The sequence below is a fragment of the Puma concolor genome, chromosome C1 (assembly GCF_028749965.1).
Source record: "Puma concolor isolate L17-30 chromosome C1, mPumCon1.1.hap2, whole genome shotgun sequence".
Taxonomy (NCBI): Eukaryota; Metazoa; Chordata; class Mammalia; order Carnivora; family Felidae; genus Puma; species Puma concolor.
The window spans coordinates 203,764,040-203,787,649 of NC_141674.1; the positions used below are offsets into that span (position 1 = coordinate 203,764,040).

Here is a 23,610-nt window from a genome sequence, read left to right on the forward strand (position 1 = left end):
TGGTGTGGAGCCTGCTTGGGATTCTCTCTCTGTCCCCACCCTACTTGTGTGCACTCTCTCTCAAAATAAGTAAACTTTAGGGGCGCCTGGGTGGCGCAGTCGGTTAAGCGTCCGACTTCAGCCAGGTCACGATCTCACAGTCCGTGAGTTCGAGCCCCGCGTCGGGCTCTGGGCTGATGGCTCAGAGCCTGGAGCCTGTTTCCGATTCTGTGTCTCCCTCTCTCTCTGCCCCTCCCTCGTTCATGCTCTGTCTCTCTCTGTCCCAAAAATAAATAAACGTTGAAAATAAGTAAACTTTAAAAAAAAATTTAATTTTGTAATGTTTACTTTTGAGAGAGAAAAAGAGACAGACAGAGTAAGAGGGGGAGGGGCAGAGAGAGAGAGAGAGAGAGAGAGAGGGACACGCAGATTATGAAGCAGGCTCCAGGCTCTGAGCTGTAGGCACAGAGCCCAACATGGGGCTCAAACTCGCAAACTGCGAGATCATGACCCAAGCCGAAGTTGGATGCTTAACTGACTGGCCCACCCAGGCACCCCAAACTTAAAAAACTTTTTAAAGGAAAATGGACAGTTGACCAGACCAAGAGGGTAAGGAAGAACCTTCCAAGGGGAAGGGAAATGCATGCCAGGCTCTGTGGGGGAACCAAACAGCTCTTTGGGGAACTGCAAGTAGTTCCCTGTGGCTGTAGTTAAGGGGTCAGGGGGATGTGGCCAGCAACAAGGCTGGAGAAGTACACAAGGTCACATGCAGGGGCACCAGTTGCCCATAATCGGGAGATGGGCTCTACCTGAGGTCAATGGGGGGTCCTCCAAGGGTTTTAAAAGGAAAAGAACATGATCAAATTCACACTTTTGGAAGATGGTTCTGAGAGCAGAGTAGAGGATGGTTTAAAGGGGAAAGATTTGAGGCCGAGATCACTTAGGAGAATAGTTGTAGCTGTCGTGGTGGTGGGGACGGTGATCTAGTGGTATTGGTGATTAGTAGTGGTAGGAACAGCAGTAGCAAACGGTGCCAAGCACCATTCCAAGTGCTTTATAAATATAGACTCATTTAATCTGCATGGCAACACTCTAACATGCAGTAGGTGTTTTCAACAGCCCCATTTTCCAGATGATGAGACCGAGACCCAGTGAGACTAAATAACCTCCCCAAGGTCTACAGTCCAGCTCCAGAATCCACAGCTATTGCATGAGGACTGCGGTGTTGCCTAACACTGTCAGTGAAGATGGCGATAATCAAGAGATGCTAAAGAGATAGCCTCTGAGACAGGGGTGTGCGAGAGGCGGGCCGTTCCGGTTGGGCAGATGCCCGGCTAGGAGGGTGGGGTCAGAATTCCACGAGACTGGTTTTCTACCTGCTCAGCTTGCAGCACCTGTGGAGCCTCAGCAGAAATTTCAAGAGGTGGCCCCGTGAGGAGTTGGAGCTTAGGCGAGAAGTGCAGGAGGCAAGTCAGGAGCAAAAGGTATGGGAGATCCTGGCCCTTACTGGGTGGTCATTGAAGCCAAAGGGGGCAGGTGGGCTGGCCTGGGGAGGGCAGGGAGAGAGGAGGACCCAGGCAGAGCCCAGAGGAACATCCAGATTTGAGGAATGAATTGAGAAACAATGCCCCAAAGAAAGATGAAGAGAGGTGCAGGAGAAATAAAAAAAGAATGAGGTCAGGGGGATTAAGTGCTACAGAGGTTAAATAAGACTTGAACAATAACCATTTCACTATAAATACAGTTACAGGGCATGCAACGGGGGGGGGGGGATATTTTAACATAATTGGCAGACATGAGTAGATGGGGTAAAGGCCCCTTTTGTAAACTGACAACGGGAGAATAAATTGATACAGTCTTTTTCTTGAAGTATGGTTGACATATAATGTTATATTACTTTCAGGCGTACAACACGGTGGTGTGGACAATTCTGTACATCACGCCCTGCTCATCACGGTAAGTAGAGCCCCCGTAAGCTGGTACAGCCTTATCAAAATTTAAACATGCACAGATATGACCCAGCAAAATTATAATTAAGTCACACATACAATCATACAAGTTCCCAAAGACCTGCGCCCAAAGATGCTCGTAGCAAAATTTAAATATTCGTCCATAAGGTAATTATCGAATAAATCGTGATACATCCGCACCACGGGCCAGTATCTGTCACCGAAAAGAGAAAGACGGATCTACATGCACCGATGTGTTAATAGGTCCGCGACAGCCTATTAAGGTGCAGGATGGTACATGTAGCTAACTATCACTTGTTTTAGGGAAGGAAGGAAGGAAAACATGCTTGTATATGCATGGGGAAAAGTCTGGAAAGATGGACACAAGGTATATGTGAATCTAAGGATGGAAAGAGTCCTTCCTGTTTGACTTCAGATGCTTCTGTGGTGCCTCTATTCTTTACCATAGTCCTGCTTTGTTTTTCCAATATTAAAGTGGCTTGATTTCAGAAAAGGGCTTATTGGAGGCCGTGGCCTGAGGTCATTGGTAATGTTGGCAAGAGCTGCGTCAGCAGAGCGGTGGGAAGGGAGCTAGCTACAGCGGGCTGAGCGGTGAACAAGAGGTGGCGAGGTGAAGACAGTCCCCGCTTTCTCCAGAAGTCAGCCTGCGAGGAGGGCACTGGGAGAGTGGTAGCCGGAGGGGTCCTCCGACAGAGGGAGGGTGAGCTCAGGGAAAGGGATGGGGGGTGGGGCAGAGAGGCCGGGAGGCAGGACCCTCGAGGATGTGAGAGGCAGTGTGTTCCACAGACAGTGCAGGAATTTACCAGAAAGAGAAGGAGGGACACTTCTCACGCTGACTCTACAAGGAAGGAAGAAGGTGTGCAACCAGGGCACGCAAGCCTGTTCACGGGGACCGGGGTCGCCCGCATCTTCCTTGTAAAGAAGGAGGTGCAGTTTCCGCATGCTCAGCGACAGAGGTAGACTAGGCATACTTCCACCTTCAGACTGGCAGGCTCCTCCAGCAGCCATTAGACTTTCAGGTAGGCATGAAAATCCCCAGCGCTCATCACAGAATCTCCAGGCGGATCCTGGGCCTGGAGTCAGAGTCTCCGGACAGACCTCATTCCTCCGAGGGAACTCTCCCCCTGGCGGGCCTCCTGGAATTCACCCTGGGCAACTCCAGGTTCGAGGTTTCCCCATAAAGTCCACTTCACTCTTTTTCCTGTCCGACAGCCCTGACTGCTTCCAGCCCTGAGTCACAGAGGAGGTACCAGTGACCACTCCAATCACAACAGCAGCTGTAGCGGCGACAGCAGGTAAGTGAGTGTTCGGGCTGAGGGCCGCCGGGGGCATTTTTCTGATGGACGTGACTTTGAAACTTCAGTCTCCTCCACGGAGCCCCCGAGAACCGGGGTGATGAGTTTTCGAGCTAAAGCTAACAAAATCTTCACCCGGACAGCATATGGTACAAAAGAACTTACTGCAAGTGTGAGAGACTCTGTATCTGCACCGTCCAACGTGATAGCCACGCGTGGCTCTTGAACCCTTGAAAGATGGCTGCTATGACTGAGGAACTAAATGTTTTGTTTCACTTTAACTCATGTTAAGTAGCTCCATGTGTCTAGTGGCTATCGTACTGGACAATGCAGATCTAGAACAATCGCCTCATTTTCCAACGGGCCACGTCAAGGCCCAGAGAGAATTGACTTGTCTTAGTTCACCCTGACCATCAGCAGCAGAACCAGCCTGTTCTTTCTTCACCCCAACATCCATATGCAGGTGGTGGTTTCAGGGGAAATGAAATCAACCCGGTGGACGTCAAGAAGCTGGCAGGTGGGGAAATGTCAAATCTGGGCTCCCCCTACGGGGCGCCTGGGTGGCTCAGTCGGTTAAGCGTCCGACTTCAGCTCAGGTCATGATCTCGCGTTCGGTGAGTTCGAGCCCTGCATTGGGCTCTGTGCTGACAGCTCAGAGCCTGGAGCCTGCTTCAGATTCTGTGTCTCCCTCTCTCTCTGACCCTCCCCCGTTCATGCTTTGTCTCTCTCTGTCTCAAAAATAAATAAACATTAAAAAAAATTTTTTTTTAAATCTGGGCTCCCCTTTCGACACCTTTTCATTTAGTTGTCTGGGACAGAGAGGTACCTAACAGAGCTCAGAAACCTGAGGCTAGCATCCGGCCCCTTGTTAACAGTGGAAAGAATACAGGATTTAAGGTCCGGTAAAAAACATTGCTTAAAAATTGTTTAAGGGGCACCTGGGTGGCTCAGTCAGATGAGCGTCCAACTTCAGCTCAGGTCATGATCTCGCAGTTCGTGAGTCCAAGCCCCACATTGGGCTCACTGCTGTCAGCCTGTCAGCACAGAGCCCACTTCAGATCCTCTGTCCCCCTCTCTCTGTCCTTCCCCACTTGCACTCTCCCAAAAATAAATAAATTTTTTTAAAAAATTGTTTAAAACCCAGTTCCCTGCGTCACTCTGTCGAAGTTGCTTAACTCCCAGAGTCCAGTTTCCTCATTCACCAAATGCGTACTTCATGGGTTTGTTGAGAGGATTAAATGTACAGATTCTTTTTTTTTTTTTAAGATTTTATGTTTAGGTACTCTTCACACCCAACATGGGGTTCAAACTCACAACCCTGAGATCAAGAGTTGTTTACTCCACTGTCTGAGCCAGCCAGGCGCCCCTAAAATACAAATTCTGGAAAGCACTTTTCCCAGGAGCTGGACCCTGGTAGGCACTCAACATTATAGCTAATGTGACTATTGTTATCCAGGTCAGAGAAAGTGAAGATGTACATCAGAGTCAGCCTGGAAAGCCTACCCGCTGCTTTTCCTTGCTTGGGGGTATAGTGGAGAGACGTCATCGTATAGTTGATACACTATTTCAGTAATAAAGATCACAATGATAGGGGCGCCTGGGTGGCTCACTCGGTTAAGCGTCCGACTTCGGCTCAGGTCATGATCTCACAGTCTGTGAGTTCGAGCCCCGCTTCGTGCTCTGTGCCGACAGCTCAGAGCTTGGAGCCTGCTTCGGATTCTGTGTCTCCCTCTCTCTCTGTCCCTCCCCTGCTCACGCTCTGTCTCTCTCTCTCTCAAAAATAAATAAACATGAAAAAAAAAATTTTTTTTAAATCACGAGGACAAAGGCTAACATCATGCTTTCTGTACGTCTTAAGAATTTTACGGGTAATTCTTCAGTCAATCCTCAGGACAACCTGACAAGTTAGATGCTATCATTGGTCTCATCTTACAGATGAGTAAACTGAGACTTGGAAAGGAAAAGTCACTTGCCTAGAGCTGCTCGGCTAGCAGAATCCTTATCCTGCTTTCATGTTCCTCTCTCTATGTGTAACGAGCTTCTGTCTGGTTTTGGCATCACCCGGTCAGGAGTCACTGCGTTCTTCTCCAGCATGGGAAAGGGAAGGGTGACGAAGAATGTGTGCTAAACAGTTGGACCCAGAGGTTCTTTTGTAGGGGCAGGCAGCCTGGGTGAGTCTGCTGCAGGCTTTGAGAATATTCTGCAGGGACACACAGACTAACAGGCTAGGGTAAGGCGTAGTGGAGGGGATGCGGTGGGGTGGGGGCTTGGGAGGGAGCCGTGAATTCGTGTTCACTGCTCTGCCCGTGTTCATCCTTTCCATTGTAATCGATAGCCAATGTGACAAAACCTATTCCTAGTGCCACCCAACACTGCTTTCAAAACTGTTTGGACTTGGATACGTTGTTAATTTTTCCCCGAAAGGCTTTCTTTCCAAATCCGATGGTCTTGGCTCCAAAGACGGTAGCTACGGCAGAGCCAATCCCAAGTGTGCAAGCTGAGAAAGAATCGCAATGCCCTTAGAGGAGCCCCTGGTCAGGGCAGATGGTTGGGCAGGGAGGTGAAAGACAAGAGAGTGGGGTCCCCCCTTGGGGGTGGGAGTTCTCACAAGGATGTGACATGGAGAAGGCATCTGTGAGGCTTTAAGGGTTCCTGGGGTGAATGGGATGGGACAGGAGGCAGGAGGAAACGATCTTTGTCCTCTTCATGAGTCACTCTCCTTTGAGATGTGAAAGAGGTTCATGAGCCAGGAGCTGCCCGAGGCAGCTGGAGTGTGGAGAGAGTCAGACAAGGCAGCTGAAAGAACCAGGGGCTGCTGAGACCAGGGCAAAGGTGAGATAAACCCATGCTGTCCTGGGCAAACCGCTGCCTTTGTGTGGGCCTCAATTGCCTCATCTGTGAAATGGAAAAGATTGTCTAGAAAACACCATATGTCCCTCACCAATATGGGACTCTACCGGTCCAGAAAATTACTTGTGATCCAAGAGCTGACCTGGGAATTAATTATTCAAGTTATCAAAAGTATCCAGCACCCTGAGGACTCCACCCTAGAATTGAGCAATCTAAATCCTCCGCTCACTTCCTCCACTGTGTTCTCACCACAGCCGCCCTGTCAGTCAGGCACATCTGCCCTCCTGGACGCATCGCATTGTACAGGTGAAAGTCCCAGACTCCTGGTAAGTCTTGGAACACCTACCCTCTCACCTTCCAGAATGTTTCTGTTCTCTATTCTTCTTAACACCCAGCCTCTGTTTATCCCAGACACCTCTCCCCACCCTGGGTGGGCTTTATCCATTTTTAAGCCTCCCTGCCCCCAAAGGGAGAGCTTCTGCCCTTCATCCCTACACCTCTCTCCAACAACCACTTAGGGCAACTCTCTTCACACCCCCTTCCCTTCCTAACTCAGTGAGCTCTCCTGCTTTGGCTAGGATTGGGTCTGAGGAAGGGACAGACATTGCTGAGTTCCACCCCCCACCCCGTCCACTATATTAAATGCAAATATGTGTGGATTATATTTATAGAGAGAAAAAATGCTAAAATTGTATTGAGATGATTGAATTTTCCATTGCTGTTGAAAAGATTGCCTTCAATGTTTGGGATCTTATAAATGTCTCCGTTTTATAGCATTTTCATAAAATAAATTGGACTCATCCCATCTGTGGAATTTTTTTTTTTTTGACGTTTATTTATATTTGAGACATAGAGAGACAGAGCATGAATGGGGGAGGGTCAGAGAGAGAGGGAGACACAGAATCTGAAACAGGCTCCAGGCTCTGAGCTGTCAGCACAGAGCCCGATGCGGGGCTCGAACTCACGGAGTGTGAGATCATGACCTGAGCCGAAGTCGGTCGCCCAACCGACTGAGCCACCCAGGCGCCCCTCATCTGTGGAGTTTCTGAACGGCCATGATTCATCAAGGGTATGGCCATCTCACTCAATGAGGGAGTCTCCTGCTTGTTCACCGAGAACAGGACTGGGTGGTCAGTAGCAGCTAGCCAGTTCAAAGACGTTTGGTTTATCATTCCTGCAAGGGCTGTAGATTTCATTCTGGGTCTACAGAATAGCTAAGAAAGCACTGCACAAAACAGCAAATGATGGGAGTCAACCGTATACAGTCTGACTTCATGAGATCTTGAGAACTTAGCTTAGAAGTATATTTAATATATGAGGTATATTTTTTTTTTCATGAAGCAGGTCTGTAGACTGTAAGTAGCATGTGGAATCCTTGGCTGCAGCACTTGTAGGCTCTGTGACCCTGGGCTGGTTTTTGTGCCTCTCTGGGCCTCTCTTCTCATCTGTAAACAGGGGCTAATCATATCTATTTGTAACCATCAAGGGAGATCACGTACCTATGAGGCACAAAGCAGATCTCAGATATGTTAACTCCCTTCCCTTAGTTTCTCTCTTTAACTGTCAAAACATCCTCCCTAGAGATTGGTAAATTGAAAACCCAACAGGCAACAACAAACCTCGTCCCCCCCCCCATCCCCCAGTGGCTGGGGGTCATTGCCCTGGCCTGGTTCTCTTTCCCGAGTTCTCTACCTTCTATCCTGATTTGCGGGGTCTCCCTCTGGACCCTCCAACTGACACTTTGTGGAAGTACAGCTGAGCACTGGATTATCCAGAATGAGGGCATATCTGTGAAATATACTTGACTGCTGCCTGTCCTGTCCTGATAGGGAAGTTTCTGTGGCCATTGTAGCCCTGTCTTCTCACAGCCAATGCTCATAACTGGGGGGAGGAAGGGGTCTCCTCTGTGGGCACAAGTTCTGCATCCACTTTCAAAAATGGGCCTTCTCTTAGGTCACTTGTTTCCCTTGAGAGCACCTTTGATCATCAGTTCCCAGAGGCGACCTACCCTTGACCTTGTGACTTCCTTGGATGTGACCCTGGGATAAACATGCTCTTGACTATGGGACTGCGGAGCCAATGACTTGCAGGTCTTGCCAACAACCATGGCTGAGCCAGCTGTACCATCTGCCTATCCCACAACCACCTTCTCCTCCTGGCCAGACAGGGCACCACCACCAGCACAGACTGATCGAATCTGCTCTGTGTGTGGTCTCCATGGGCGAAGAGGCTAACTTAACTGACCTCCATCATCTAGGCAAGAAAGTAATAACCTCTCAGGAAAGTGAAGGCTAAGAATTCTGTCACTCTAGGGGAAAGGGCATTACCTTTCTGGTGTCTCTTATCCCTACCCAGCTTTCTTCTTTACTATGTGTGATTGACAATAACAGACTTTCTTCCGTTAAAGAGAAAAGCTCCCTGGGAGTTTCATTGTTGATGCTATTGTTTTACTATTTGTATTTGCTTTTCAACGTATTTGCCCTTTGGCTATTTTTTTTCTGGTTGAGATATAATTCACACACTGTCAAAGTCACCCACTTCCAATGTACAACCAGTGGTTCTTAATATATGCACAAAGTTATACAATCATCACCACTGTCTGATTCCTGAACACTTTCATCACCTTGAAAAGAGAGCCTGTACTCATTAATATTCCCCTCCCTCCAGCCCCTGGCAACCACAGATCTGCTTTCTGTCTTTACTGATTTGCCTATTCCTTCATACATGGATTCATCCAGTATGAAGCCTTTTATGTCTGACTTTTTTCACTTGGAATAATGTTTTCAAGATTCACTCACGTTGTAGCATAGATCAGTACTTCATTTCTTTTTGTGGTTGAATAATATTGCCTTGTTTGTATAGACCACAATTTGTTTATCCTTTAATTGGATGATGGACATTTGGATTGTTTCCACTTTTTGGCTATTATGCTGCTATGAACATCTGTGTACAACTTTTTGTGTGGACATATGTTTTCAATTCCCTTGGGTACATGTCTAGAAGTAAAATTGCTGGGTCATTGGTAACTGTGTTTAACTTTTTGAACAACTGCCAGACTGTTTTCCAAGGTAGCTGCACCATGTTACATTCCCACTTACAATATATGAGGGGTCCAATTTCTCCACATCCTTGTCAACATCATTGCTGTCCATCTTGTTTTATTATGATGATCCTAGTTAGTATTGAAGTAATTCCAGAACCATTTACTTTATGTTTTTTCTCTTTGACACTGGTTCCATTTTGAGGTGGGTCACAGACTTGCATATGGTCACAGGATGGTGATACCTCGGTATAAAGAAATGGCACAATGGTGACATATTTTGTGGTTCAAAAACAACTAATTTGGTAGCTAGTCTATTTTAATTTACTTCCTGTTTGAAAACTGGGTTCATATTTCAGAGTGACTGCAGCTTCCTCCAGAGGCAGGCTTTGGGCTATCCCCGTAACAAGGGCAGAGCCAAGAGAAGTGGGTTTACCTGGGGAGAGTCTGGGGGTGCTGGGGAGTCAATGATGGATGTAGGCACTCCCTAGCAGGACAGAGAGTATCCCCACCAGAACTGGAAAGCCACCAAAACAAGGATAGTGTGTCTCCACCTGTCTTCTCTGCTTCCTGCTGCCTCTGCTCCTCATGCTGGGAGCACGCTGGCTTTCTCTGCTCACCTCTGCATGACACAATATGGCTCCTTAGAGCTCCCAAGACACTCTGTTTCATTGCCACCCACTTGGAGAATCAATCAGCCACCTGCTTAGGATTTTTAATATATTTTTTTCCAAACTACACAAATACTCCCACTGCAGGTCTCCTGCATTCTGAAAGGAAAATACTGGGCTGTACTGAGTAAACTCTCCTTCTTCTAGCTCAAGTATCTTGCAACTGTATGCTGTTACCGCTAAATCTGTTTCCCCGCACACTTCTTTTAAATAACTTTCAAAAAGTTGGACAAAGGGCTTCCTCCCTCAGCTTTATAGTCAAACCTTGTTCTTTTTCTAGTGGTCAAATCCAACTGGATTGCCTGCTTCATCCCCCAGATCAAGAGCTAAATGGTACCTCATGTTTCTGACATTAAATTCAGCCTCAACAGCCAGACATGCTCACCACTGAAGAATCCAAGACATGCTCTATAGGGATTATTTGAAGGGAAGTTTCCACAATGTTTTGGGTGATGGTGGTGTCGTGGAAAGTGCTCAGAACCTCTCTGGCTTTGAAGGGAACTATACTCTTCATGCAATGTACCACTTATCACTAAGTAAATGAGTCTCAAAACCCTAGAGCCACTATTTCCTAACATGAAACTTGCTTGCATGTAATATACAAGCCAAAGCGAAGAGTCAGAGGTTTATGGGCAAACAGGCTAGAGTCTGGGGAGATGTTCCTGTGCAGTAACTCTCACCTCTCTTCTCTAGGCCAGGATTTAAGTTTGCCTCAAATATGGAAGTAGACTGGGATAATTACAGCTTGGAAGATCTCTTCGACATGGAAAATTATAGTTACAACACTGACCTGCCCACTATTCTGTCAGACTCTGCCCCATGCAGGCCAGAATCTCTGGAAATCAATCAGTATGCCATGGTAGTCATCTATGCCCTGGTCTTCGTGCTCAGCCTGCTGGGAAACTCCTTAGTGATACTGGTTGTCTTATATAGTCGGGTGAGTCGTTCTGTCACTGATGTCTACCTGCTGAATCTGGCCATAGCCGACTTGCTCTTTGCCCTGACCTTACCTATCTGGGCTGCCTCCAAGGCAAAGGGCTGGATCTTTGGCACAGCCCTTTGCAAGGTGGTCTCACTCCTGAAAGAAATCAACTTCTACAGCAGCATCCTGCTGCTGGCCTGCATCAGCGTGGACCGCTACTTGGCCATTGTCCATGCCACACGCACACTGACTCAGAAGCGGCACTGGGTCAAGTTCATATGCTTAGGCATCTGGGCCCTGTCCCTGATCCTGTCCCTGCCCATCTTCATCTTCCGCAGGGCCATCTATCCCCCCTATTCCAGCCCAGTCTGCTATGAGGACATGGGTGCCAATACTACAAAATGGCGGATGGTGATGCGGGTCCTGCCCCAGACCTTTGGCTTCCTCCTGCCTTTGATGGTCATGCTATTTTGCTATGGACTCACCCTGCGCACGCTGTTTGAGGCCCACATGGGGCAGAAACACCGAGCCATGAGGGTCATCTTTGCTGTCGTGCTCATCTTCCTGCTCTGCTGGCTGCCCTACAACCTGGTCCTGATCGCAGACACCCTCATGAGGCTCCAGGCCATCAAAGAGACCTGTGAGCGCCGCAATGACATTGGCCGGGCCCTGGATGCCACCGAGATTCTGGGCTTCTTCCACAGCTGCCTCAATCCCATCATCTACGCCTTCATTGGCCAGAAGTTTCGCCATGGACTCATCAAGATCATGGCCATCCATGGCCTCATCAGCAAGGAGCACTTGTCCAAGGACAGCAGGCCTTCCTTTGTTGGCTCTTCTTCAGGGAACACTTCTACTACCTTCTAGGCCCCTGCCCCTGTTGCAGCCCCTCGGGGCTCCTCCCTTGCCATCAGCACCCCATTCTAAGCCTCACGCCCACTGGCTGTCCACAGTCTCTATGTCAAGGCAGCCCCCGTTGTGGTTACAGGAAGTTACTGGGGTCACGTCCTTATCAGGCCCTCCTTGTATGGTTGAGAAAGCCTGCCCTGCTGCCCCTCCCCTTACTGTAGTTGCTATGTCAGCTGCTAGAGCTCAGTCCATCCTACCACTGAGCCCATAGCACCCTGTCCCCTGAGACACTTAAAGACATTTAACAGACATTCTTTTAAGTGACTACAGAAAGTTCCCACCATTGGGAGCCATTAGTGGCAAACAGCATTGGTTGCTGCCCCAACTCTCTCTTTCTTGCCTGTCAACAAAGTCCAGTTCCCTTGAGAGAGGCCAAAAAGGACAGGTACTCCTTTCTAAGACTCCTTTTTGCTAGGAGTGGCCTTATCATTCACTTCTGACTAATAAGATTTAAGGGCATTAGTGTGCTGGTCAACCACTGTCCTGGGGGAAAAAAAAGTCCTGATTTGTAGCATTTGCCAAGTTGCCTGGTGTAAATGCTCCACCGTGGCGATGTCACGGGTGGCGGTGTTTAGCAACCAGCTCACAAAAATCTAGGAAATGTAATGATCTGCTTTCACAAGCAGGTACAAACTGGCTTCAGTGCACCATTGCTTAAGAGGAAGTCTGCTGGGACCGGAGGACTCCTGGGAAGTACTCCTGATTAAACACACACACACACACACACACACACACACACACAGCCTTGGTTCTTGCCTTTAAATATGGTTGTAGGATATAATGTGACAAAGTGGCAAAAACTAAGTATGCCCAACATACTTAGGCAGATGAAGTCAAAGTATAAAAAGGACCCGAGAATGAAGAGCCCAGAAAGAAACCTAAGCATAAATCGTCAAATTGTTTTCAACAAGGGCGTCAAGACTCTTCAGTGGGGAAAGGATAGTCTTTCAACAAATGGTGCTGGGAAAACTATTCACGTGCACAAGAATGAACTTGGTCTCTTCTCTTACACTATACACAAAAGTTAACTGAAAATGGATCAACGACCTCAACATGAGAGTTTCAATGATAAAACTCTTTGTAGAAACATAGAGGAAAAATTTTATAACATTGGATTCGACAATGATTCCTTGGATATGACACCAAAAGCACAGGCAACAAAAGAATAAATAGATAAATTAGATTTCATCAAAGGTAAAACCTTATGTACGTCAAAGGGTACCATCAACAGAGTGGAAAGGGAAACCACGGAATGGAAGAAAATATTTGCAAATCATATATCTTATACAGGTTACTTTCCATGATATATAAAGAATTCCTACAATTCAACAACAACAGACAATAACAAGTGTTGGCAAGGATATGGAAAGCTGGTGGAACCCTCGTGCACTGTTGGTGGGAATGTGAAACGTGCAGTTTCCGTGAGAAACAGTGCCTCAAAAGATGACACCTAGAATTACTATACGATCTGGCAATTCCATGTCTAAGTGTATACCCAAAAGAACTGAAAGCAGAGACTCAGATATTGGTACACCAGTGTTCATAGCAGCATTATACACGATAGCCAAGAGGGGAAAACAACCCAAATGTCCTTCAGTGGATGATGGACAAACAAAATGTTGGATATACGTACAATGGAATTTTGTCTTCAGTCTTAAAAAGGAATGAAGTTCTGATACAGGCTACAACATGGATGAACCTTGAAAACATTACACTAAGCGAAATAAGCCAGACAGAAATAGCGTATGTTTCTACTTATTGGAAGTACCGAGAAGAGTCAAGTTCATAGACGAAAAGTAAAATAACAGTTACCAGGAAATGGGGAGAGGAGAAAATGGGAAGTTATTGTTTAATGAGTACAGAATTCATTTGAGGAAGATGAAAGGTTCTGAAGATGGCTTGTGGTGATAGTTGTACAACAGTGTGGATGTGCTTAATGCCCCTAAACAGTACACTTAAAAATGGTAAAAATGGTACATTCTATGTTATGTGTATTTCACTACAATGAAAAAAAAAAAAAAAAACTAGTTCCCAAAAGACAAATTGTAGCCACTGAACCAGCCATGGAACCATCTACCAATAATTTCTTGTTAAGGGAGATAATTAAATGTCTTTTTTTATATATAAACCACTTTTAGTCGAGTATTTAATTACTTGCAACAAAAAGCATCCAAACTGGAAAGTCAGATAAGGGTGAGCAGAGGTCCTGAGTGTACATTTATTTACAATAAATAAACCCCTTTGCTGTTTATTGGACACACAGAGAGGATTGAAATAGAGATCGAGGCCAGCCTTTCTACCTCCTTCATCCTGAGCCCAAGCTTGTTGTTGCTGTCATGTGTTATGGAAGGAAATGTGTCCCGGGGTCATCTAGTGCTTCTCGTGACTTTGGGTGAAACCATAGTCAAGAGTGTCAAGGATGGGATTAGAAAAGCCAAGTATGTTGACCAGATCAGCTAGACGGGGGAGCAGGAAGTCAGAGAGCTCTCCTGAGCCCAGTCAGCAGCCCCTACTTCGAGTCTCACACAAAACGTACACTCACACATACACGTGCACACATACGCCCATCGTCCAGACTGGCAAAAGCACACTCTTGCAGCATGGGGAACTGATTTCCGCACAAAACAAAGGCTTCAACTCACTGCTTTAGCAGTATTTATTAAGGGCCTGCCAGCCCGGGGCTCTGGAATATGGCAGAGCCTTCCCTGGCAGCCCTCCTGTTCACAGGCCTTGTCTCTGCAGGGTACAAGAGAGCTCTGAGCAGCTTGCTAAGGAAATAAGACGTCAAGGGGAGTTGAAGTGCGCAGTCCCCAAACTTTACCAGGTTCTGATCCCCTTCCTGTTACCAGCTCTCTGACCACTAAATCGGAGTCCTGAAAACAGGCCTCACCAGGGAGGCAGGAGCAAATCTCTTGAGCTGGAGTGTTCGAAGGGCATGTAACTAGCACTCCCAACTCAGGAAAGTGCAAACAGGATTAATCCAGGCCACGATTTATCCCTTGTTCTGAGCTCATTCTGTGCCAGGCACTGTGCTAAGCTCAGGTTCAGGCATGACCCATCGTGCTGGCCAAGCCTCCAGAGCAGCCTCTGATTCAGCAGGTGGGAAAGGCAGGTGAGCATGTATTTACTAGAGGGAACACCCGAGTTGCCAGAGGGGCCGGTGGTGTTCTGACCTGGCACAGTGGATGGGCCAGATGGCTCCCTGAGATCATTGTCAGTGGGAAGTTTCACTCTGGTTCCGGGGCTCTGCTCTTTCCTCCTATAACAAGGGCTCGAGGAAGCATGTTTCTCCAAGGAAAATAAGAGGATAAAACAAGCCCAGGAGCAATCAGGCAGAGACTCAGTTGCAATTAGGTGTCTGTTAATGTTTCTCTTTCTCACTCTCTCCCTCCCTCCTCCCTTGGCACAAGGAACTGACCGACCAAGCCATCACTAGGAGGAGGCAAATCCCGGGCCTGCCTTTGAGTTGTTGATTTCTTCCTTCCCTCCCAAGTTTCCAGGCCCGAGTCCCACTGGCAGGGCCCAGCTCCTTTTTTTTTTTTTTTTTAAGGTTTATTTATTTTTGAGAGAGAGAGAGAGACAGAGCGCGAGCAGGGGGGGCGGGGTGGGGCGCAGAGAGAGAGGGAGACACAGAATCCGAAGCAGGCTCCAGGCTGGGAGCTGTCAGCACAGAGCCCGACGCGGGGCTCAAACTCACAAACAGAACAAACAGAACCGTGAGATCATGACCTGAACCGAAGTCAGACGCTTAACTGACTGAGCCACCCAGGCGTCCCTAGGGCCCAGCTCCTTTCTGTCTAGATCTTCCTGCTCCATCTAAGCAGGGGGGCGAGGGGGGCGAGGGGGGCTCTTGCTTCTGGAGATATATTCCCCTACTTGCACGAACACCCTTTTTTCTCTGTGGCCCAAGTTTATACCGCCTTCCTCCACAGCAACCCCTCCCCATTCTCTGCGGGATGGGCTCCCTGTGTTCATGAGATCAGGACAGCCTCCAGTCTCTCTTGGGTGACATAAAGAAGTACCTCCAGTTTGCACATCACATTGAAATTCATTGCATGCAGACCCACGTGGAAAACCATGCCACCACTGCCATAGTGGAGCCGGAGGCAACCTGGAGCCCCCCTCCCTCCCCGCCAACCCTTGCAGTACATAAATGAGGAAACTGAGGCCCGAACAAAGCAACTTCATCAAAATCTCATAGCTGGGTCAGAGTAGAGCTGCAATGAAAATTCCCAGTGTGGTTCGTTTTTTTCAGATATTTTGCTTTTCTAGTGGTGAGACTTCAGGCCCCTTACAAACAGATGGGGGAAATATATACATGAACGTCTCAGAGCACTCCGCTCATACAGGTAGGGCCAGTCTCTACTTCAGTGCCTACACTCATATGATAGAGGTAAGGGCCAACTGAGGCTTGGGGCCCAGGGTTGGGAGCAGGCTCAGAACAGGGTTACCGTATTCTGAGCTGGTACGCAAGCCAGTTAAAGAGACAATTGGAACCCAGTACAAAGTTCAAAGACAGGCAGCCCTAAACCCTCTATCGAGGACACACGCGCTGTCACGCAGGGTTCAATTAGGAAAGCGGGACCCCTTGGAGGAGAGATAGGTTGTAGGGATCTGACTGTATGCAGTTGTGGGAGCTGGCTAGACAGTCTAGGTCAGGCTGCGGTCTTTGCTTCTGGTGCTGGGACCTGGAAGTGGCAGGACAGGTGGCTGAGAAGGAGAGATCACGTGAAGCAGAGAATAGGACAAGCTGGACCGTGCAACGACAGACTGAGACCTGCACTGGCCTCTCATGGCCTTCAAGTTCAACGTGTGATGGCCTGCTGGAGACGCCAATGCCTGCGTCATGAAGGTCAGAGCACACCTGGCTCTGGAGCAGGAAGTGCTGCGGATTCAGCAGCCGCCCCACACTAACAAGAGGAGCCAGCAAATGAGGCACAACATAGATCAGCATCTGCTGCCTCGCGCTGACCTTCCAGAGCATAAAAAGAATGCAGCTTCTGCTGGTAAAGCTCACACAGAAGTCTCTCCTGGCCGACGGCTGAGGCGGAACTAGGCCAGAAAGGGAGCTTGAGGAAACGTGATTCCAGTGTAACTACATCAACTCATTACAAATCTTCCACACAAACATAGGTGCAGACTCGAAAGAAGAAGAATGGTTACCACCGAAATCTGGATAATGTTTACTTAGGGTTTGAATCCATCAGGGAGGAACACGCTGGGGCTTTTGAGGATGCTGGTAATATTCCCTTTCTTTACCTAGGTGATGGATACCTGGGATTTGTTGCGTCACTATTCTTTTTTTAAAACGTTTATTTATACTTGAGAGAACGAGCATGCGTGCGAGTGGGGGAGGGGCAGATAAAGCCAGGGAGACCGAGGATCCGAAGCCAGCTCTGTGCTGAGTTCCACCGGGGGCTCGATCTCACAAACTGTGAGAGCATAACCTGAGCCGAAGTCGGACGCTTAACTGAGCCACCCAGGCGCCCCTGATGTATCATTATTCTTAAAGCTAAAAACATTAGTTTTCTACAACCCGTAGTATGTGTTCTATTCACCATAAAAGTGCTTTTAATCACTAAAATTAAGGGAAAGAATATGAAGAAAGTTACCAGAAGAACAAAGGACAACTCTGGTCATTTGGAGCAGCCACTGCAGGGAGTGAAGGGGAGGCTGCCACATCCTATAGTTTCGGGGGTCAGAATCCACCAGATTAGAAGACAATATCATCACCCATACTTGGTAGCAGGGTAAATAGGGACACCCTTTAGAGAAGGTAATTTGATCGTATTATTTTAGTGTATATACCTTTTGACCCGGGAATTACTCTTCTAGAAATCTACCCTATAGAAATACCCACATAGGTAGACAAAGGATATTTGTCACTGCATTGCTGTTAAAACTCAAAGCTTCAAGACAACCTAAATGTTCAACAGGAGGGAAAGATGCAATAAGGTTCGAAGGAACATCCACACCATGGAATACATTGAATGCAGTGGTTTAAACACAAGGTAAAAACATGTTGTTCGGTGGAAAAAGTCAGAACAGAAAATCACATATTGTATGATTCCATCGACATAAAATGTCTGAAAAAAGCGTATCTACAGAGACAGAGATCAGGTGAGCCGTAGGGCTCGGGATGGGAGCAGGGAATGATTGAAGACAGGCACAAGACTACTTTTAGGGGCAGTGGAAATATTCTACATCTGGATTATGGTAATAGTCATACGACTCTGGAAAATTGCCAAAAGTCATTGGATGGTATATACTTAAAGCAGGTGAATTTTATTGTAAGTAAATTATAGTCAATAAAGCTGTTTTAAAAATCCTTAAAGAATAATGAGGTGGTTATAGGCATGGACACAGAAAGATCTTTAAGAAAGCATGCTGAATGAAAAGGAAAGTAGAACAGTAAATGGCTTATTTTTGTAAAAAAAAAAAAAACAATATATATGGGTTTATAAATGTTCAGAAAAATATCTGGGAGGATATACACAAAGTTATCGAAAGGCATTAGAGTTAAAGAGAATTGGACAGTGGAATTATATTTAGGATTAATTCATACAGTTTTGCATTGTTTCACTTATTTGATTGGGGTAGGATTTTCTCAAAAATGGGGGGGAATGGAGGCCTATTGTCTGGGGAGGGGGCATGCCAGGCTGCACGCATATCAGTCTCCTTACAGACAAGGAGGCTAGGCTTTATGGATATGTCCCTATGCTTTTATATTTTCCCATTGAACAGTCTTTTCTTTTTTTAACTTAATTTTCTGGTAAAGTTGCCTTTGCAAAACATCACCTTGGTCTCAAATGAGTTAAGCGCCAAGGGACTGAAAAAGAACTAGAGAGCATAAAAGGCCATAAAGCAGTATTTCTAAAAGTTCTCCATGTTTAACATGGGCCCCTTGCTTAAAAGGCAGCTTTACGGACAATCCCTGAATGGATCAGAGCCCTGGCAGGACCAGGTGGCGTACTGAAGCTGGGCAAGGAGAGAGAGTTTTATCAGACTGGTGAGAGTGTAATAACATGTGGAAATGGCTCGGGGAAAAGAAAATGAGTGATGGTGCAGCCAGCACCCCAAGGCCAGTAACAGTTGGGAGCTGTCACTGCCCCTAGGTCTGAGGAGTGAAGCAAGGGAGACATTACGGGAGCCCAGGGAGGAAGCTGTATGATGATGGCCGCCCAGCAGGAGCCAATCCCAGCAACCAGCAGGGACGGAGCTGGGGGGGAATAAATGCCCTGACTTGAAGTTTCAGCCCACCCATCTCCTACTAGGGTTCCCGCTGGCTGAGCTCAGAATCCAGAGGACAGGGGAATCCATTTAGGTAGTCCCTATCAGTCAGCATCCCACGGCATAGAGCAGGGTAAGAAAGGCAGAGAGTGGATACGTGGAAGGTATCCAACTCACCGCTCCAACCCGAGGTTGATGTAAGGGGAGGGTCCCAGTCCTACCGAATCTGAATAGCTGAGGGTGGGGTCCTGGAAATCTGGAGTCCCAGAGGAGTATCATCAAGACTCAAGCATAAAGCCCACTGACCCAGAAGCAGTGATGGCCGAGCTGCCCAAACCAGAGATGAGAAATGCCCCGTTGCAATTAGAATTGTGTGTGAAGGTGAGTCTTTCCCTTGCACAAGGTATATATTCTACTTTCTCTCTCTCTCTCTCTCTCCATGTATGCTTCCAGTTTCTGAGACCCTCCAACTCCTGCTGACCCCTAGCCCAAAGCAAGGTGGCCTTGCATTTCAGCCTCCTCCTGACCATTCCATCCCCTCAAAATAGAACAGATGTGGGGATGGGGAGGGAGAGCGGGGAAAACAGAGATCACATTCCCAACTCAAGGCCCCTCCCCCAGCCCTTCAGAGACATTCACGAGTCACCTTCCCGGAGAAGACAGACACACAACTGATTTCTCAACAGAGCCTTGCAAGGTCTGATGTCAGACATGTTCCCCCGGCCATAAATGGCAGGGTCAGCTTCCTATCGAAGCTGGCTCTGTGCCAAGCCACCTCAGAGATTGGGTCAAAGTCTTGAATCCCATGAGGTGATCTGACCCATGTTTCTTCTCTATTCCACTACAGTAATAATACCAACTAGCATTTCTAGGGGACTTTGTCGGATGTCCAGCATTATGCTACGGGATTTACTACACGAGACTGCATAGCTGGCACTTTGGGCAACTCTGCTGTCCCATAAGTCTACGCTTGCCCGAGGGTCTCACTCGGTTGTCAAAATGCAGGAGCGTGACTCCCAGGGAGCTTCTGAAAGGCTCAGGACTCTCAACGTCATAGTAGCTCCTGGGGACCAGGGTCAGGGTTGCACAAAAACCCTCCGTTATGGGGAGGCCCTGCTAATTCAGCTTAGGGCATACGTGTGTGTGTGTGTGTGTGTGTGTGTGTGTTATTCACCTCATACTCTGCAAATGGCACCCCCCCTTAGGCTGTGCAGTGTCAAACCTGCCCATCTACGAGTGGTGGCCCTGAACTGCTTTACCTAAATCTAGACTGGTTGGAAGGGAGCTTAAAAATATCCCCTTCCAGTCTGAACTCCCCTTTTGACAGGTGAGTGACTCAAGACCGAGAGCAGATGGACCCTTGCCGAAGGTCTTGAACTACAAGTGACAGAGGCAGAGCTGGACCCTGGTCTCCAGATTCCCCATCCATTACCCTCTTCACTAGACCAGGAAGCCTCCAGTCAAGTCGCTGGGGAAACTAATTCGCATAGGACTGACAGCAAGACTCATGAGATTGTGCCCATGACCTTTTTCTTCTAGCACCTATAGATAAAGATTCAAGGGATAAGAAAACCCAAAATTAGAGACTTAGAGGGCTGTCCTAAACACTTCTTCATGTATTCCCACCCATCGTGAGAAGCAGGTAAACATTTGGAGCTGGTTTACGTGGTAGATTTAGCTACTTAAGGGTCTGGCCCCAGGGTCTACCACCTGTAAGTAGGTTTAGCTTCGGAGCCAGATCCCTACAGCACATCCCAACTCTAGTTAAACTCTTGTGCCTCGCCTTCCTCTTCTGCAAAACGGACTAATTATAAAACCAGCCTCATAGGGTAGTTTTAAGGATCAGAGTAGTTAGTGAACACATCTAAAGCACTTAGCAAACAAGCAAAGGGAAAAAAAAACAAGAGAGAGAACCAACCCAGGAAACAGATTTTTTTTAAGTTTATTTTTGAGGGACAGCGCATGAGTGGGGGAGGAGCGGAGAGACAGGGATCCACAGACTCTGAAACAGGCTCCAGGCTCCAAGCTATCAGCACCGAGCCCCAGCACAGAGCCCGATGCGGGGCTTGAGCTCACAAACCGCAGAATCATGATCTGAGCTGTAACCGACTAAGCCACCCAGGCACTCGGGGAACAGATTCTTAATTATAGAGAACAAACTGTTGGTTACCTGAGGGAGGAGCAAGAGGGAATGGGGGAACTAGTGATGGGGGTTAAGGAATGCACGTGTCATGATAAGCACCAGATGATGTATGGAATCACTATATTGTACATCCAAAACTAATACAACACTGTATGTTAACTAATTGGAATTAAAATTTAAAAAATTTTTTTAAAGTTCTTAGCTCAGGAGCACCTGAGTGGTGCAGTCAGTTAAGCGTCCGGCTCTTGATCTCGGCTCAGGTCATGATCTCACAGTTCCTGAGTCTGAGCCCTGCATCGGGCTCCGTGCTGAAGGCGTGGAGCCTGCTTAGGATTCTGTCTCTCCTTCTCTCTGCCTCGCCTCTGCTTGTGCGCGTGCGCACGCGTGTTCTCTCTCTCTGTCTCTCTCCCCCCCCCCTCTCTCTCAAACTAAATAAAATTTTTAAAAAACATATTTAAAAAAAGCACTTAGCCCAGTAATAGAGCATTGTAAACTCTGATAAATGTTAGCTATTAATTTTTATTCAAATATTTAATTTTGCTCCAACTTTACAGAGGTCAGTCATAATTTGGGCTAAACTTTATGCACAGCAACATTGATAATAAAGTTCAAATGAGTTCCCAGCTATAGTTTTAATATAAAATGAACACAGCCACTATCAACTTGCCTGTCCTAGGAAGGTGGTAACATTTTTAAAACGTGTTCTGCAACCCAGCCTGTTCTTCATTTAGCCATTCATTTTCTTGTATCAGTTTATAAGTCAGATCAGGCCCTTTTTATCGAGGAAGTCAGAACCCTGTAAACCTGCAGAACACTAATCCTAAATTACGCAGCTTCCTCAGGGCTGACACTTGTAGGACTCTGACGAACAGTGAAAGAACATGCTGCCATTAGAATAAGTCAGTGTGGTATTTTCTCTTTTCCCACCATATGCCTGAATCCTGCCCTGAAAAATCCCTACATGCGGTAGATGGAGATTAATCACCTTTCTCTTCATTCGTCTAAAAGGTGATCTACCCCCATTTTAGGCCTCACTCTTCCCCCGACTCTAAAGAAAAAGAGGTGAAAAGATTCAGTGTCTACTCCTGAGATCTTAAGGTCTAAAGGAAAGACGGAGAAAATTAATTGACATAACCCAAACGCAATAAGCATTCGAGTCAAGATATACAATAGTTTTATGGGAACACATGGAGGGACTCATAACTCTGTGTAGGGAGGTTTTCAAAACAGTCTAAATTTTGAGCTAACTTTTGAGATATGAGTAGAATTTAACAGCTGGAGATGCAAGGAAGGGCATCCAGTGAAAGGGAATAGTATATGCAAAAGCTCAGCAATGAGAGTTTAGAGACTTCTTTGAAGGTATCATCTAAGCCTCCCTTATGAAGCTATGTATGTTCTGCCCAGAAGCTGCCTCCATGGCCAAAGCTGGGCCAACAAGAGTTGCTTGCCTGGAAATGGAAGCCTGGGATGTTTCCTGGAATTTTCAATTGATTTAGGGTGATATAAATTCACTTATGGAGTAGCTGTGAGCAGGAAGAAGCAGAGAAAGCTGGTATGCCTAGAAAGAGGAGTGAAACAGACTTGCTAAATGAAGTAGAGGTGAAAAATCAGTAGCCCCCAAAGAAAGAGAGCCCAAGAAAAGAGTTACCTTCCTCCTCCTTGTTCTTGTCCCTCCTAGAACCTCCTCACCCTTGGGTTCCATCAGATGACCCTTCCACTAAATTCCTTTCAGGCTTCGGTCTCTTTAAAGCAAGTTTCTGTTACTTACAAGCAAAGAAATCTAGGCCAAAGCAGACAGCATTATGTATTAGGGGAAATTTAAGGAAAACAGTCTGGCCAAAGCAAAGGTCATGACAGATGTGAGGATAAGAGAGATAAGACTGGGCAAGTCCAAACCTCAGGAGGCCTTGAGTGCTGTGCCAAAATGTTGGAGCTTTATCCCACAAGAAATAGAAGCTCTGGGAAAGCTTTTGGCTGATAAATAATGAAATCAGACTGTTCCATGAGTAGTGTGTGAATGGACCCAGAGATCTAGAGGCTCAGGCAGGAGTCCAGTCAGTAGGCTATAGCAGAAATGGTGAAAGTCTGGGCAAAGTAAGGACAATGTGGGTGGAGTTTAAGAGGCCTTTAAGGGCAAGACAACAGGACTCGGCCATCAAGGATAGGAGTGAGGAAGCGAAAAAGAGGGAATGGGTCAAAAAGTTTTCTCCCACCCGTAGCTTGGACAAACAGCCTGAAGGAAGCAGGTTTTGGTGCGAAGACGCCAGCTTTCATTTTGGATTTATGGTGAGGGTCCAAGTAGGCATGTCAACGTGCTTTGGAAAATTTAGTTCGGGAAGCCCAGGAAAAATGGCTACCTTAGAAACACATTTTTGAAGATCATTTTCACAGAGGTGGCAGATCATTAAAGCCACAGGGGTAGATCACATCACCCAGGGAAAGATGATAATAGATAAAGAGAAGGGAAGGAGGAACAACTGGATCTGGAAGAATGTCAGCATTTAAGAGTCTGGGAGAGGAAGAGGAGCCTTCCAAAGAGACTGAAAAGAAGATGAACATGCAGAAGGAAAGCAGGAGACCAGGGAGAATATATCTTTAAGA

General features: G+C 47.0%; 1 protein-coding gene across 5 annotated transcripts; it reads left to right on the forward strand.

Moving 5' to 3' along the window:
- The first annotated feature begins 288 nt into the window (after positions 1-288).
- CXCR2 (C-X-C motif chemokine receptor 2) lies at positions 289-13,764 on the forward strand. Of its 5 annotated transcripts, none has more exons than XM_086719607.1 (4): positions 289-1,463; positions 1,883-1,935; positions 3,162-3,244; positions 10,499-13,764. In XM_086719607.1, the coding sequence occupies exon 4, from the start codon at positions 10,524-10,526 to the stop codon at positions 11,592-11,594; it is 1,071 nt and encodes a 356-aa protein (XP_086575733.1). In that variant the 5' UTR covers positions 289-1,463; positions 1,883-1,935; positions 3,162-3,244; positions 10,499-10,523; the 3' UTR covers positions 11,595-13,764. The 5 variants fall into 5 exon arrangements, with proteins under 5 accessions (XP_086575733.1, XP_086575731.1, XP_086575732.1 ...); XM_086719605.1 differs by lacking the exons at positions 289-1,463; positions 1,883-1,935 and adding exons at positions 2,493-2,649; positions 6,349-6,420; XM_025935069.2 differs by lacking the exons at positions 289-1,463; positions 1,883-1,935 and adding exons at positions 2,674-2,968; positions 6,349-6,420.
- Positions 13,765-23,610: the final 9,846 nt, after the last annotated feature.